We start from the raw sequence: 14210 nt of genomic DNA on the forward strand, positions 1-14210 counted from the left end.
CTCTCTCTCTCTCTCTCTCTCTCTCTCTCTCTCTCTCTTGCTAGACAGCAACTACCCGTATATACCTAATCTAGATCAACCTCTTCGCTCTGATACCATATTAGAAATATTGAGAATCGAGTAGATAGGTATATAGAGTTACAACTGCAGAGATGGATATATGAAAACAGAATTTCTATTACATATGAGAGTAGTTCAAAATGGTAGTTTTCCCATGCGCTCACACCTTAGAGCTTAGATAGTATATGGACCGGCTCACTACAAAATTAGTGAGGACTAATGATCAATCTGACCACTGTGTGAGAAAAGTGACTTATAATCTATGTTTGGTCTTAGTATAAATGTGCAAGTCAGTTGACAGTAGTGGAGATATTCCTTTTCTGTCAACTGACTTGTCATTTAATATGACCCAACTCCCTAGGTACAGGCTAGTGCTAGATAATATTTATCTTGAAGTCAATGACGCATACTTCAAGACTAAGTACATCGTAACTTGCCCACAAAATATTCTAGCTGACTTGATTAGCCAATCCTTTTATCTATTTCTCTCTTTCCCAAATATATTGTGTCCTACGCATCTACGGTTTCCTAGATTAACACCTTATCGACCCATATGGTCGAGTTGCACACTAGCCGCTCCTCATTTGGGGCGCTATCACAAAATGTGCACTCTAAGAGCACATATGGGGATAGATTTACAACTTGGGGCTGATCATTGATTATATCTAACAGTTTTTACTTGAAAATGGTGGATCCCTCATTAGCAGCCATATTATTTTTATCCATTAAGTTTAAATAGACTATCGACTCTTTCCATTAATACAATAATTTGAAGCTAAAAACACAAAATTTAAATTATGTTCCTTAAACATGGCAATGGAGAAAATTTCTTCTTATGTACTTGTATTACAGGAGCCCTAAAACTGGATGACTACAGAAGCCAATGGTGGCAGCAGGAGAAAGAGAATCAACGATTGTTCACTGTCATGATCTCCATGGAGACTATTTTAAATCTCCAATGAAATTGAAGTTCACATTGGATCTAAGACCAAGAGTTTCAAAAAGGCCTCTCAATTACTCATTTGTAGACCACATAAATGGGACATATACAACCATGCTTACAGTCTATGTGTCAAGATCATACACCTTCATAATCAAACTTTTTGGGTCGCCAATAAAAAACAATCCTTATCAGTTTGCTATGATTCCTAGTAAAACTTTCAATTGCTCCCCTTTACTAATATAAAGATTATTGCTTGCACCCAATTTTCAATACCAATTATTTGGATCTAAGTTTAAGATGTACAACCTCCATGATACGCTCGGCCCCAATTTCAACATTTTATTTGTGTTGTTAAGCAATGATTAATAAAAATTACTTATTTCCTTGCTAATACATTCATAATACAAAATGTTGGATCATATACATACGAACCATAGATGAATTAACTATAAGAACATTAGTGTCAAAAGGTTTCCTAAGGGGAAAAAAAAGGTAAATTTTTATTGTCCTATGGTGGTATTTAATTAAACCCATACAAATAACCAATTGTTTGTAGATTGGTGACACATTACTAGTTCATTTGGACCCAACCTTATGTAGCAGATCTAGTAGTTAGAATACTCTATTGGATATGCACTCCTCTAGGACATAGGTTTCAAGTTCAAACCTCACCTCCCCCATAGTATGATTTTCGTTGGTATTACAATCCAATGCCTTTTTAGCAGAAATGGCATCGTATTTGTCTGTTGGATGCCAAACGGCCATGTGTTCAAACCCTACCTCAATGCAATTCATGACGTTCAGACTCCAAATGCATGGGTTGGAAAATTCATGCCTCGCCACAAGGATAGAGCCCCAATACATGAAGCAAAATGAAAACACTAAACACTAGTGTTGTGAAAAAGAGTACAACAAAAATAAAGTAAGAACTTTAATTAAGAATATGAAATTGTTTCTCAAAATTGTCTTCAATTCCCATGACTATCAGTACAACCGACATATCATAGTTATCACAATTCACTGATAGCTAGCATTCCACTCTAGAAACATTTGATAACAAAATTCTCTCCTAATACTATTCAGAATTGCTTTCCCAACTCCAGTTTTTTCATTATTCTGATTGTACCATGTAATATTGAATCAATAATGCCAGCCACCTGTTAATAAAAAGCATTCTAGACAACTCATTTATAACTTAAATCGGAAAATATATTGAAAACAAAGTCATAACTAGAATCATAGTTGTAGCTTACAGTGAAGACACCTCCGATGATTGCACAAACATTTGTGATAAAGTGTGCAAATGAGTTTGACTTCTCTTTCACTAGAACCTGCAGACATGATAATCCAATTTTGGGGACATCCCAAAAGTCCATGTAAAAATACATGCTGTAGTGCAGAAGCAGTGTTGTAAATAGGAGAAAAGAAAGAAAGAAAGAAAGAAAGATATATTAACGTCTTCTAAGGCCAAAATTTGGCCCATGAGAGAAATAGGAGAGAATTCCTGAGAAACTCGGAATATAATCACTTTTTCTTAGCTTCCATTATTTTCCAAAATGCTCTTAGTCAACCTCATCTACAGCAATTATCTGCTTTATTGAACAATTGATCCCCGTTTTCTCCTGTTTGGTATTATAGGACATTTTGGCCTCTTAAAAGACGTTAATATATCTTTCTTTCTTTCTTTCTTGGGGGATCACAGGACCATATGGGGAGATAAAGAAAACTCATGGGTATTTTAGATGTTTTCTCATTTTTAAATGCCCAGAAGTTTTCATCATTTTCTCAATTATAAATAGTGTTTCAGCAATTATATGGTCAAATCATCCCCATTTTCTCTCTTTTGGAAATTGCCCAATAGAGTTTGTGGGCAAGAATGAAAACTCAAGGACATTCGGGAAAAAATGAACTTGGGGTACTGCAGAGATTTTTCATTAAAAATCTACGCCTTTACCCAAGAGTAATAAACCTTCTTCATCTATATTTTCTGCCATTAATTATGATTAGAAAATTCTAAATTTAAGCCTTTTCTTTAAAGTGTCTTAATTTAGAGGTATTTTGAACCAACATTTTAGTGAACGCAGGGTAACTTTTCCCAAACACGAATGCATAACAGTGTAAGTATCAAGCATGCGAAGAAATATTAAAACTAAGAAGGTAAACCACACCTGCATTGGTGAAAGTTCATAATGAAACTTGGCAATTGGCAAGCTGCTTGTCTGAATGATATTGCTATGAACAGTGTAATCATATTTCTCGAGTACTGTTTCGCTTTGAGCCTTGGCAGAGATCACTTCAGTTTTCACAACCTGGAGATAATGTTCATGCTAGAAACCAAGAAAATCATCGTGATTAGGCAATACTTAGATCTGCTTGCAAGCAATTTCATATGTACAAGCCTTACAGTGATGTTTTCATGTTCTGATACATAAATTTTTACGGGTAAGTGATCTCCAGTTGAAACCAGTTCAGGTGTGAGCCTCATAACTTCCTGCAACATCTTCCATGGGAGCCTTCTTCCAAAGGAAAATTCTGATACATAATGTGTCATGTTCATCATTGATAAATCAAAGGAATGAGATCCAGAATGCGCTGATATTATTAGATTTCCTGGAACCTGTGATAAGTTATTGTAGTCAGCCTTCTAACCAATGGGCATTACATGTTTGCGCATTATATTTTCTATTGATATTCTCAATAATGCCATGAATGCAAAATACCAACGATACATCAACACAGATAGCAATGCTAATGGTTTCAACCGTTAAATTGTGGAAAAAGAGGATTTCAGACCATTTTGTTAGGAGATAACTAAATGATTTCAATGTAAAAATATGGATAATTTTTACAATGAACATATTTACTCATCGTTTTAGCCTTGATCCCTTGTGCAAACAATCTTCAAGGGTGAAATGGTTAACCATTATGAGCTTTCACCAAAATAATAATCACTAAAGTATGCTTGAGAAGAGTAACAGAGTTTACGACATTCACCGTAGTATTTTATTATTCCAACTAGAATCAAAGATCACAAGAAAGTTTCCGCCAGCACAACACAAGTCCCAAAGATACAAGAACACACAAGAGTGTCCTAGTCAACCTGACCTACCTCAAAATCTCAAAGATTTTTAAGAGATTTTTGGAAGGTCACCATATTGCACAAGACCGCATGAGTGAGCAAACCGAAAACTTGCTGCTGAAATTCCTAGTTTCAAAAATCCTAATTCTGAAATATGTAAACAACAAAATATCTTAAGTTTTTATATCTGAAAACAATGGTCAGAAACCCATAATTTCAGATCAACCAACAGTCACCAGATACCCTAATATGTATGATCAAATATAAGAAGCATGGTAGAGGTCGATACGCCATTTTAGTCCTTGCCAAAAAATATACATATGCCCTAGATCCAGTTACGATGCTTATAGGCAATTGCTAGATTGACAAATCCCATTCACACAATAAACCCCTAAACATATACAATCGCTTTAATCCTAAAGATATCAAATAACAAGCAAGAAATAGCAGTCATGTAAATGTCTTATTCTCTGATATTTTTGATATTCATGGGATGTGATAGATATCTACAGAAATAAATGATTCTTGTCTTAGAAACAATTAATAAAAGGCAATCAACAATTACATACCTTCTTAACTTTCAAAAAACCTTCTATTCTGCAGCCTCCAGCACGGGGAGCAGGATGCTTTATTGTTGCATTTAAAGCAGACTCTAGATCTTGGGATTTATTTTCGTGTGAAACTTCATTGAAAGCTGTCACCAATGACTCCATAGCCTGCAAGCTTGAGGCAGGAATCAAGAGAACTTTGTAAGAGAACTGAGGAAGTGAAATATCAGACTTTGTTTCTGGCAGCTCAGATTTTGTGGACGAAACGTACAACTTAGCCTTTTGGTTATATCCAAATGCAAATCATTACCCTCACCACACATATGCTTTTGATGAGATACTTCTCCCTGTACATCTCACAGGTGTCTTGTCTGCATGTATAGTAGGCAAAACAATGAAACCTGACCATGCAGCATACGTTTTCGGCAACTGTAAGTATTTTGTGATTGATTTTCCTATCTCTGTGTGGAACTCTAGATTTGATCATATGATACGAGTGGAAGGTTACAAAATCAATAATATTCATTGTATATGACTGGTCAGTACTGTAAAGCTTGAGGCAACAAGGCCATAGTAGTTATCTACTGATAGTGAGCAGTTTCCCAGTGCACCACACACTTACAGAGGAAGAATGGGTTGTAAGAGTAAAACAAATGGCCCCTCTTACAGATGGTGAGGAGCCATACTTCATCCAGGCATATAATCGAGGGTTCTAAGGTCTTGAATGCTCTAACATCTTGCCAGGAATACTCTAGTAAAACAACTTTTTCTTTCTTTCCAAGGGGTAAATCATCTCTATGTTCATTGTAAGAAACTCATGTAACTATATAAGTTAATTAACGTCCACTATAGGCCAAAGTTGACCTATGAGCCAATTCAGAAGCTCAAGGAGTATCCTTGAGATATCCAGTAAATGACACTAGTTTTTGTACTTCTTTACAAAAACAATGAATAACAATGTTTAAGTTTATAAAATGAAATGGGAAAAGCAAGAAGTTGATACCGTGACCAAAGAGTGTGTGTCTCTCTCCCCATAGTACGATTCGTGATCATGATATCCATGCTCTTCTCTTTAATACATTCACAAAATCAGTTCAAAGTAAACTTTAGCCCTTCAAGTGTAATTTGACCTTTGGTGTATGCTACAACTAGCAAAATTCAATAGATATGAGAGCTTACCCTCTATAATTATGACACATTTGTAATTCAGATTCCAGCATTATATACATAGTTCAACAAACAGAACGCATTAGCATCAACATTATTTGACAACAGGAAAAATAGAATAATTTAATATACAATATCCTCACGCATTCTCAGAATATTTACCTTAAATCATGACCCTTCTTGAAAATGCGAATTGAAGGATACCCTTGAATGTGTTGCCTGCCAGAAGAATTATAAAAATGTAAACCTTGAACATCATAAAAAAGCAAATTTTGAACATGAGCCACAGATATATAGAAGAACCATTAGTCAGCATAGTTTGTATTGCAACAACTATTAAAGTCCTAGCCATAGCACGGAATCTCAATTGCAACATCTATTACTAAAACTCTTGGGCATCATAGAGAGACTTAATAATCCATTAGAGGTCAAATAGTGCCTACGAGACCAAAAACGTTTACAAAAGAACCATAGTAAAATATAAAGTATTGTTTTGCAAAGTCATAGCATAACAATGAACTCATCAATAGTGCATGCAAATAGACTGAAAAACACCATACAATTAACAATCAAACTCTAAACCTAACACCTCAAAAGAACCATAGTAAAATATAAAGTATTGTTTTGCACAGTCATAGCATAACAATGAACTCATCAATATTGCATGCAAATAGACTGAAAAACACCATACAATTAAAAATCAAACTCTAAACCTAACACTTAAATATACGTGAAAGAGGCTAAACAGTAATCAATCATTTAAATATTAACTGCTAAATGACAAGGAGAGACAAAATATAGAAAAACAAAGCACGTTCAATGATATGAAGGTGTCTTCTCTAACTAGTTACTACCAAACACTTAAAATACAAGCTTAAGTTTTGGGTCCTATAGTGGGGGTAGATTAGCAGATTATGTTATGAAAAGATAAATTTTAGGACAGGCGTCAGCTTTAGCTAAAGTTCTCTAAAAGTGAAGACGTGTGAAAAAGCTTACAAATTGAGTTTTAAATCTCTTTAGGACGTTTCACATTATACCTTTAAACTTCTTTCTTCTTAACTCTTTTCCTAAAGCCACACTTGTCCCTCGTACTCTGATCTATGTCTAGCTGAAAGAACGTTATTAACAAACCCTTCACAACACATAGTATAACTATGGCCAGAAGAGTGACTTAAATTGTTGGGTAAATGTTATCAGTACAACCTTTCTTTGAGCACTAGTCCCTGTTTTATTAGTTAAAGGATCTAGAGCTTAACCTTGTACTGTTATAATGTTTATTTTATTCAGACAAGGACACATTTGCAAGGGGTCTCCATTTGTGAAGGCTCTCTTCTTTTGAATTTCGTGTCTCAGCATTATTTAGTGTCCCCTCACTACCACTAAATGTTCAAGGCCTCTCAGTCTTCCCATACTACCTGAATTTCCATCAGACGCAATTGTAAAAATTGTCCAACCTCTTTAGCTTCGTAGGGAATTGCTTATTTGGGATCGCAATAGGGGTGAGCTCCAATGCATCCTCATTCTATCCGCTTGTCTATTTCTGTAGTTAATCCCTCATATAAGAAAACATCAAAGGGGAAGAAATTAAATATTTCTAGACTCTGTCAAAGAGTATATCTATTAAATATTTTAATTATTGTTACTTGGAAAACCAAATATTCAAAATGCGCTCCTGTTTAAGAGATGATTAAACATGAACTCCCAGACTCTCATAAAGGCACAGCAGGCATTAGAGACAAAAAAGTATGGGATTCATGAAAAGAGAAATTACTTTTGACAAAGCTCTCCATAGACAGTGCAGTCTACCTTCCCCAACAAGATCCTACCATCAGTTTCTGGATTGTATCTGCAGCACTCACACAAAATAAACATAGGTGAATATTTGAGTTTCCCCTGATTAAAAGAACTATACATGAGTCTAAGAACATACAACTCAGCAACGAGAGAAGCACCTTTCAGAGATAATTTTGGCTGCTTTCTCCCAAGAAGGCTCCTAGAAATTTAAAATAAAACATTTAACAACCAGATTTAGTCAAAAATGGTGAAGTTTTATGAATTTCCGGCAAAGCTATAAAGTACAGATATTTTACAGAATACTAAGTAATATCACTGCTTTCTTGAGGAGAGACAACAGGAAAATCTTAGGCTCTTACACTAGTATGTAAAGTCAAAACTAATCACAAACAGATCGATATCATTGTTTTTAAGCAAAGACAGAATATATGAGAAAATTGATTGTTCTGCACAAAACCAAGGACAAAGATAGCTCACCAGTTTGTTACTCCAATAACACCATGGGGCATAAAAATTCACAACAAAAATTGGAAACCTGCAACAAAATGGAATAAAAATGAGTATTTAACATTATTACATGAAATTGGCATAACTCTCTGCTTAGCTAGATAATAGTAGCATTAAGCTTGTGAAGAAATTCAGAATGAGTGCATACATCCAACAAGAAAGGCTAGCCTTTTGAAGATGATTGTGATTCGTCCATACCAAGTGTCAATGAAAGAAACAAACCAAAGCAAATATAACTAAATATAAGGTGTCAAGGAGTTCCATTAGCTACGCAACTAAGATTTTGAACTTAGATAGACTTAAACTTTTGCCTTTGAAGTATCTCCAACATAGGTCCATTTGCTACAAATCCCTGATTGACATAATGCCTCAGTGGGGGGTGCTCCCATCTCAACTCCGATTATAACATGGGGCATCAATGCTTTTCTCCTCATCATACAAGCAATCATCAAGATTAATGGCATCCCCAAACCTCATCAGCAGATAGCTTCTTAAGAATGGAGGAAAAAAGAACGAAAGAGAGATGAATATCTCTAAAAGACCAATGAGATCTAACAAAGACTATAATTGCTTATGTTAACTCATTGAAGCAAGTAACAATAGAAAAAGAAAAGAAAGAATGTCCTCCAACTCTAGCTTTCTAAAACTTTAGAAAGAAAGAAGAACATATTAATGCCTTCTAGGGGGCAAAAATGGCTTATGACACCGAAAAGAGATTACATCTGAAAATTTTATCAGAGTAAACCAAAATAAAAAAAGCAAATTAGTATAACTGCCAAAGGTACCTTGACTATCCCTTGTATATTTAGAAATGAAAGAAAAAGAAAAAGTGAAAAAAATTAAATACATTTTTAATATCTGCAAAACTTTAAGGGCCAAATGATAGATGGGACCAAAGATACAACCATCTGCTGATACATGCTAGACATGTCAAGACATATCACACCAGATAAAGAAAAAAGAAAAAAGTAATCATAAAGCTGAAAAAGAAGCACTCAGGCACAATGCATAGAAAAAAGCACGATTGTCAGAGAGACAAGCTTTAAAAAGCCCAAATTGAACTTTGGCAAAAATTAGCTATATTATCCATGAAGTTCAATAGGAAGAATGCCCTGATATCACAGTGATAAATACAGCCCTTATCAAAGAAGAATGGTTTAAATGCCCAGAATCATATATTGTCTGCCAAATGCAAAAGAGCATAAAATAACAAGAAACAATCATAATGATGATTGTTGATAGCAATCCTCTCAGCGCACATGCTCTTTTCAAGTCTTATTATTTTCCTTCAATTTTTTCTTCCTAGGTGATCATATATATACTAATTAAACCTTAGCTTTCCAGGAAATCCTACTTTATCACCTTTTTACAATCTACTCAACGAGGCTTTTTCAAGAAAAAAACAATTCTCCACATTTGCTCATACTACCATGGTAAACACCTATAACATAAATAAATTATCCCAATTCAACAACTATAGCACTCCTACAACATAAGTAATCTTCCCATCCTAAAATAATCTCTACCCTTTCAAAAATCAGCAATGAATTTAAAGCCCAGACAGTTAGTACTTGCAAAAGATGATACTCAACATATAGAAGTTAATCCAATACCCAATCTATTTCAACACATTTCCATTGATCCTGTGTTTTACATTAAAAGGTATTCCAACAGATAACTTTGATTTATATAATCTTGCTGTGCGTTTCATAAGGGGACCATGAATGACTTTCCTTGTGTTCCTCAATCCTACTTTCATAACTTACAGTATACTCAGTGAATAGGTCATTGGATCAGGAACTGCACTAGTTATAGATGTAGAATATACTTTCTATGACAAGAATAAAACACAAACATATCTTTGGTATACTGCACAGACGAGATGCTAAATTAAGAATATTCCTTCAGAAGACTTTAGTTCTTTTTACTGATAAGATATGAAAACAGAGGGCATAAAAAATGGGAAACACAAACATAGTGCTCAAATAGCCACATGCAAAAAACTGTAAGGCATGCATACATCAAAGACGTGCAGTAGATGGCTCATACTCTGCTGCAAATCTGTCAAAATCCTTTGCTGTAACAATGACAGCACCTTCACCAAGATCATCAAGGGATTCATGATTCTCATTTCCATGACTTACAGGATTCGAAAGTGGGCCACCATGGAATTGAGGTCCGATTTGGTTCAATTTTGGATCGATTGGAAACTTCCTAACAGTCTTCGTTATATTGAATCGATTCTGCAAAGAATATCATTGAAAGAAAGATATATTAACGCCTTCTAAGAAACAATAACTTAAAATCAAGATTTATCGATAATTTATGATAACAGACATTCTAAATCAAATTTCTTCAAATTAAAGATATTACCGTGCCCAATACATCACTGACATCTACAGATGCAAATTCACATGATAGAGCAGGAAAACTGTACGGAGTAAACAAATGCAACATTGTAAGCATGTGAAGAAAATAGAAAGAATGATCAGTACTACAAGTGAATGTATAGACATATTTATGCAGAAGTCTTAAATTCATATCCACTTCCATTGTTCATGGTCAGACCTCATATTGAAATCTATTCGTAGAAAATCTCCATCTTTACTGCCATCTAGCACAATGCTTGTGATTGTTGACACGCTAAGGTAATTCTTAAGTTCCTGTTCACCGAAACCAATGAAATTTTACCCACAACTCTGGATGTAATTTGAAGAAACAACTTATTTATCAAAATTAATAAGTACCATCGCAAATAAGATAGTCATGGATAATGCGGCCAAAATAGACAATCCTGCCCCAGATAAACTGGCTTCTGTCAAGTCCCTTGGGATTTTCCTGTATTCATTATTCAAGGAAATAAAAAACAGGAAAATAAAAAATAATGCATATGAAACTTGTCGATTTAAATGTGACAAACTATCTGAAATAGAATCACGTTTACAGGAATCATGTTAATGCTTCTCCACATAGAAAATGATTAAATGCTGAGATATGACAAGGGTAAACCAATAAAGTATTGATGTTAACTGAAAAATCAAATCCAAATGGCAAAACTTTTTCAATCTGTATACCTTTTAGCAATCCTCTCATCTATATATAGATCAAGGCAGATGACCAGTTCAAGTTGTCATTGCATCAAAATTCTAGGCGTTATTTGGTCATTAATTATTGAACTTCCCTTATGTTGTCATGATGTGGTGGGTCCAAAGAAGGAATAAAGAGAAAATGGGGGATAATGTAGAAATTAATGTAAATACGTAAATATAATAGAGAAATAAAAATCAATGGCTCTAAGACGTGTGTGTAGAAATCATTTCGATGGAAGGGGAGTGGGTGAGCATTTAATGCAGTGTGTGAACTTCCTCTTTCACTATAAACAAGGGAGTTGAGGGCTCATTTTGATGTTGGATTTTTTTTGGGAGGTTTGGGTGTTTTGAAGAACTTGTCTTTTACTTTTACTACTCCTTGGGTATTCTTTTACCCCCTTCTTTTAGGCTTCTTCTTTCTTCTTTTATTTTATTATACGAGTTTTTGGGGTGTGAGAGTGGATATTGGGCCACTTCTCCTTCTTCTTCAACTCGAACTTGGGTTATTCTTGAGGGGTCTTCTTGCTTGAACAAGGGAAAAAGAGGAGAAAAGGAGGATCTCCAAGAGGAGGATGCAAAAGATGGTGTAGAAAGCTTCGACAATAAAAGGTGCAATGGCCATTGGTCGTGAGCTCAAGCCACCGAAACTCAAGAGTTCTTCCTCCTAGTTTACTTCCTGTTTCCTAGCAACCATTTCTTTGTCATCACCTCTTGCATCCACAATTGTAATCACTCATTGTAAACCTTATTTTGAAAAGGGAATATTTTGTAAACAAATTAGTGGGTGTTGCCTTGATCCATGAGTTTTTTGTATTAAGCATGGGTCTTAATCCCCATTCTCCTTGTGTGACAAGGTTTCCTCAAAAGGAAGGAGGATTAGACAAGGGCTGCCCTCAAAGGGTTCTAAGTCTTCTCATACGGCATCACATCCTCCTGGTTCAAGTCCCCTATGGTCTCGCTCAAGTAGCACACGCACACAAGTTTATGCGACAACATGGCATGCATATTCTTGGACTTCAGTTTACATTCTATCAGTTTATTGATCCAGTGAACATTTGGTTGAATGTATTCAAACTTTGATGTTATTATTGTCCCTTTGCTTCATCATTAAGACCCTCCCTCTCTCCAATCTTTCTCAAGAACATGTATGGTGATACCCTCAACCAAATAATCATGAGACCTTAAAGGTTAAAGCAGGCCAGATAGCCAGTTATCTTAGACAACTGAGTAATTTGCTTATAATTACTCTGGTCTATCCTTCACAAGAGGAAACCATGTTTTCAAACATGATCTCCCATTCACTCTCATAGGCCATTTGAACCTCTTGAAAGATGTTAATATATCATTCCTTCCTCTTTCTTCTTCCATTTCCACCTTCAAAAAATGGCCATTGTTGAATAAATGTATGCCCAGCCTGTGTTCTAACAATAGCATTTCTCTCGAAGAGAGGTAACCCAGCGTGCAGCCAACCCGGAGAATTCAAAAGGCTACACAGTATGAGCATATAAGAAAAGTGGCAGGCAATCACCCCATGGCCATTAAAAGGAGATGCTAGAATATATTGACTCAATTACGAGCAAGAGATGTAATGTGGATTTAAATGAAAATCCTTTCATAACGAAGGCTTTCAAGATTAATTAGTTCACAATTAACCTAATTTACTATTCCGCAAAGCATGGAAAATTATATGTGCTAAATGGGCTGATTGAATCTCATAGATTTTAGGTTAAGTAAACTTGTAATTAGGAAGCATGAACTAGCTTCAGTGGACTTGAGTTTATTTCATTGAGGCTTCTTGTTTTGCTCTTGATATTCATTTTTCTTGCAGAATATCTAGACTCTTTTGTTTGTGACACTATCGAATTTACACAATGCAAACAAAATAATGGATGTGATAATCTCGTGTGATGCAAAGTTGAGATCATTGAGCATAAAAAATCCTGACATGTTCAATAATAAAGGACTTCATGGCTGATTAACTCATAATTAAACTAATATTATTATCTCCGAGATTGATTGGCTTGTATTTAACCAAATATTACTACATAAGAACAACAATGTGAAACAAAACAAAGAATAATTTATTCATTCTCAAAGATTTTCAGTTAGTTTTGCAAATAAAAGTGTTTCATTTGTCCCATCTAATGATTATGAACTTGATCACATGATACTAAATTTTTAAAAGAAAACAGAATGCAAAGATTTGCTAAAAGGGCTTGGCTAAATAAAAGACGTTTGGCTAAATTGTGGATTACGTTTGGCACATTTACTTCAAATTATTAGAGAACATTCTCACATGCGTGTTGAGGAAAACAGGAAAAATAAACAGAAAGAGCATAAATTTTCTGTAAATAAACGGCAAGAAAAGGATCCTATTGGAGCATAATTCAGTAATTTCTAGATAATTAAATACGCATGCAGAGGCACAGGATTCTCTGCAACTAAAACAGTGACAAACGTATCTAAAACAAAGCATAACCCGGTAATTTATAGAACTAAAATGAAATAAAGAAGAAACAAAAGTTAGAACAAGAAAAGGCACAAGGCAATTAAACAAAAAAAAAAAATGAAAAGGGGAGGGGAAGCGCAATGTAGTTACTGATAAATAAATACCTGTAAAAATCGATAGCTTTGATCTTGGTAGGGATGGCCATGTCTGAGGAGATCGACGAAAGAGATGATGATGATGATGATGATGATGATGATGATTCACAGAGAGGGCGAGGCTACATGCCAAGATGTCTCAAAAATACACGGAATTTTCAAATACCTGCTGTATGTTCATCTCAAATTTTATATGTTTCACGGAAATCTCGAGACTACCCTTCCCAAAATCTCAGGCTCTGCCCTTCCCAGATTATCAAGAAACCACCCTTCCAGCTTTCCATGGGGGTAAGTTGTAACCACACCATTTTCACTCTGAATCTGCTACTACCGACCAATCCATTGATCGATCGAGGAGCAAAAAGCTTTGATTCCGAGCGTGTGAGGTATTACTAGTCTTCGCTTGGTCGTAATGAGTC

At 35.1% G+C, this 14210-nt stretch overlaps 1 protein-coding gene across 1 annotated transcript; it reads right to left on the reverse strand.

Moving 5' to 3' along the window:
• Positions 1 to 1921: 1921 nt before the first annotated feature.
• On the reverse strand, positions 1922 to 13956 carry LOC147858828 (protein disulfide-isomerase 5-3-like). The gene is made up of 15 exons (XM_087326136.1): positions 13801 to 13956; positions 10846 to 10936; positions 10667 to 10761; positions 10472 to 10529; positions 10148 to 10341; positions 8069 to 8126; positions 7750 to 7790; positions 7569 to 7643; positions 5960 to 6016; positions 5634 to 5700; positions 4652 to 4798; positions 3408 to 3620; positions 3172 to 3330; positions 2257 to 2334; positions 1922 to 2160 (listed from the first exon to the last, which is right to left on the reverse strand). Exons 1-15 carry the CDS (start codon positions 13839 to 13841, stop codon positions 2083 to 2085), a joined length of 1452 nt encoding a protein of 483 aa, XP_087182262.1. The 5' UTR covers positions 13842 to 13956; the 3' UTR covers positions 1922 to 2082.
• Between the last annotated feature and the right edge of the window lie 254 nt (positions 13957 to 14210).

The sequence above is a fragment of the Azolla caroliniana genome, unplaced genomic scaffold (genome assembly GCF_043228905.1).
Source record: "Azolla caroliniana isolate FFs.n. ecotype wild unplaced genomic scaffold, voAzoCaro1.0.p SCAF_10, whole genome shotgun sequence".
Classification (NCBI taxonomy): domain Eukaryota; kingdom Viridiplantae; phylum Streptophyta; class Polypodiopsida; order Salviniales; family Salviniaceae; genus Azolla; species Azolla caroliniana.

Coding starts and splice junctions, on each gene's coding strand:
- LOC147858828 (XM_087326136.1), bottom strand. CDS start 13,841: ATGGCCATCCCTACCAAGATCAAAGCTATCGATTTTTACAG. Junction 7,644..7,749: donor GCCAAAATTATCTCTGAAAG/GTGCTTCTCTCG, acceptor TGAGTGCTGCAG/ATACAATCCAGAAACTGATG. Junction 3,621..4,651: donor GTTTTTTGAAAGTTAAGAAG/GTATGTAATTGT, acceptor AACTTATCACAG/GTTCCAGGAAATCTAATAAT.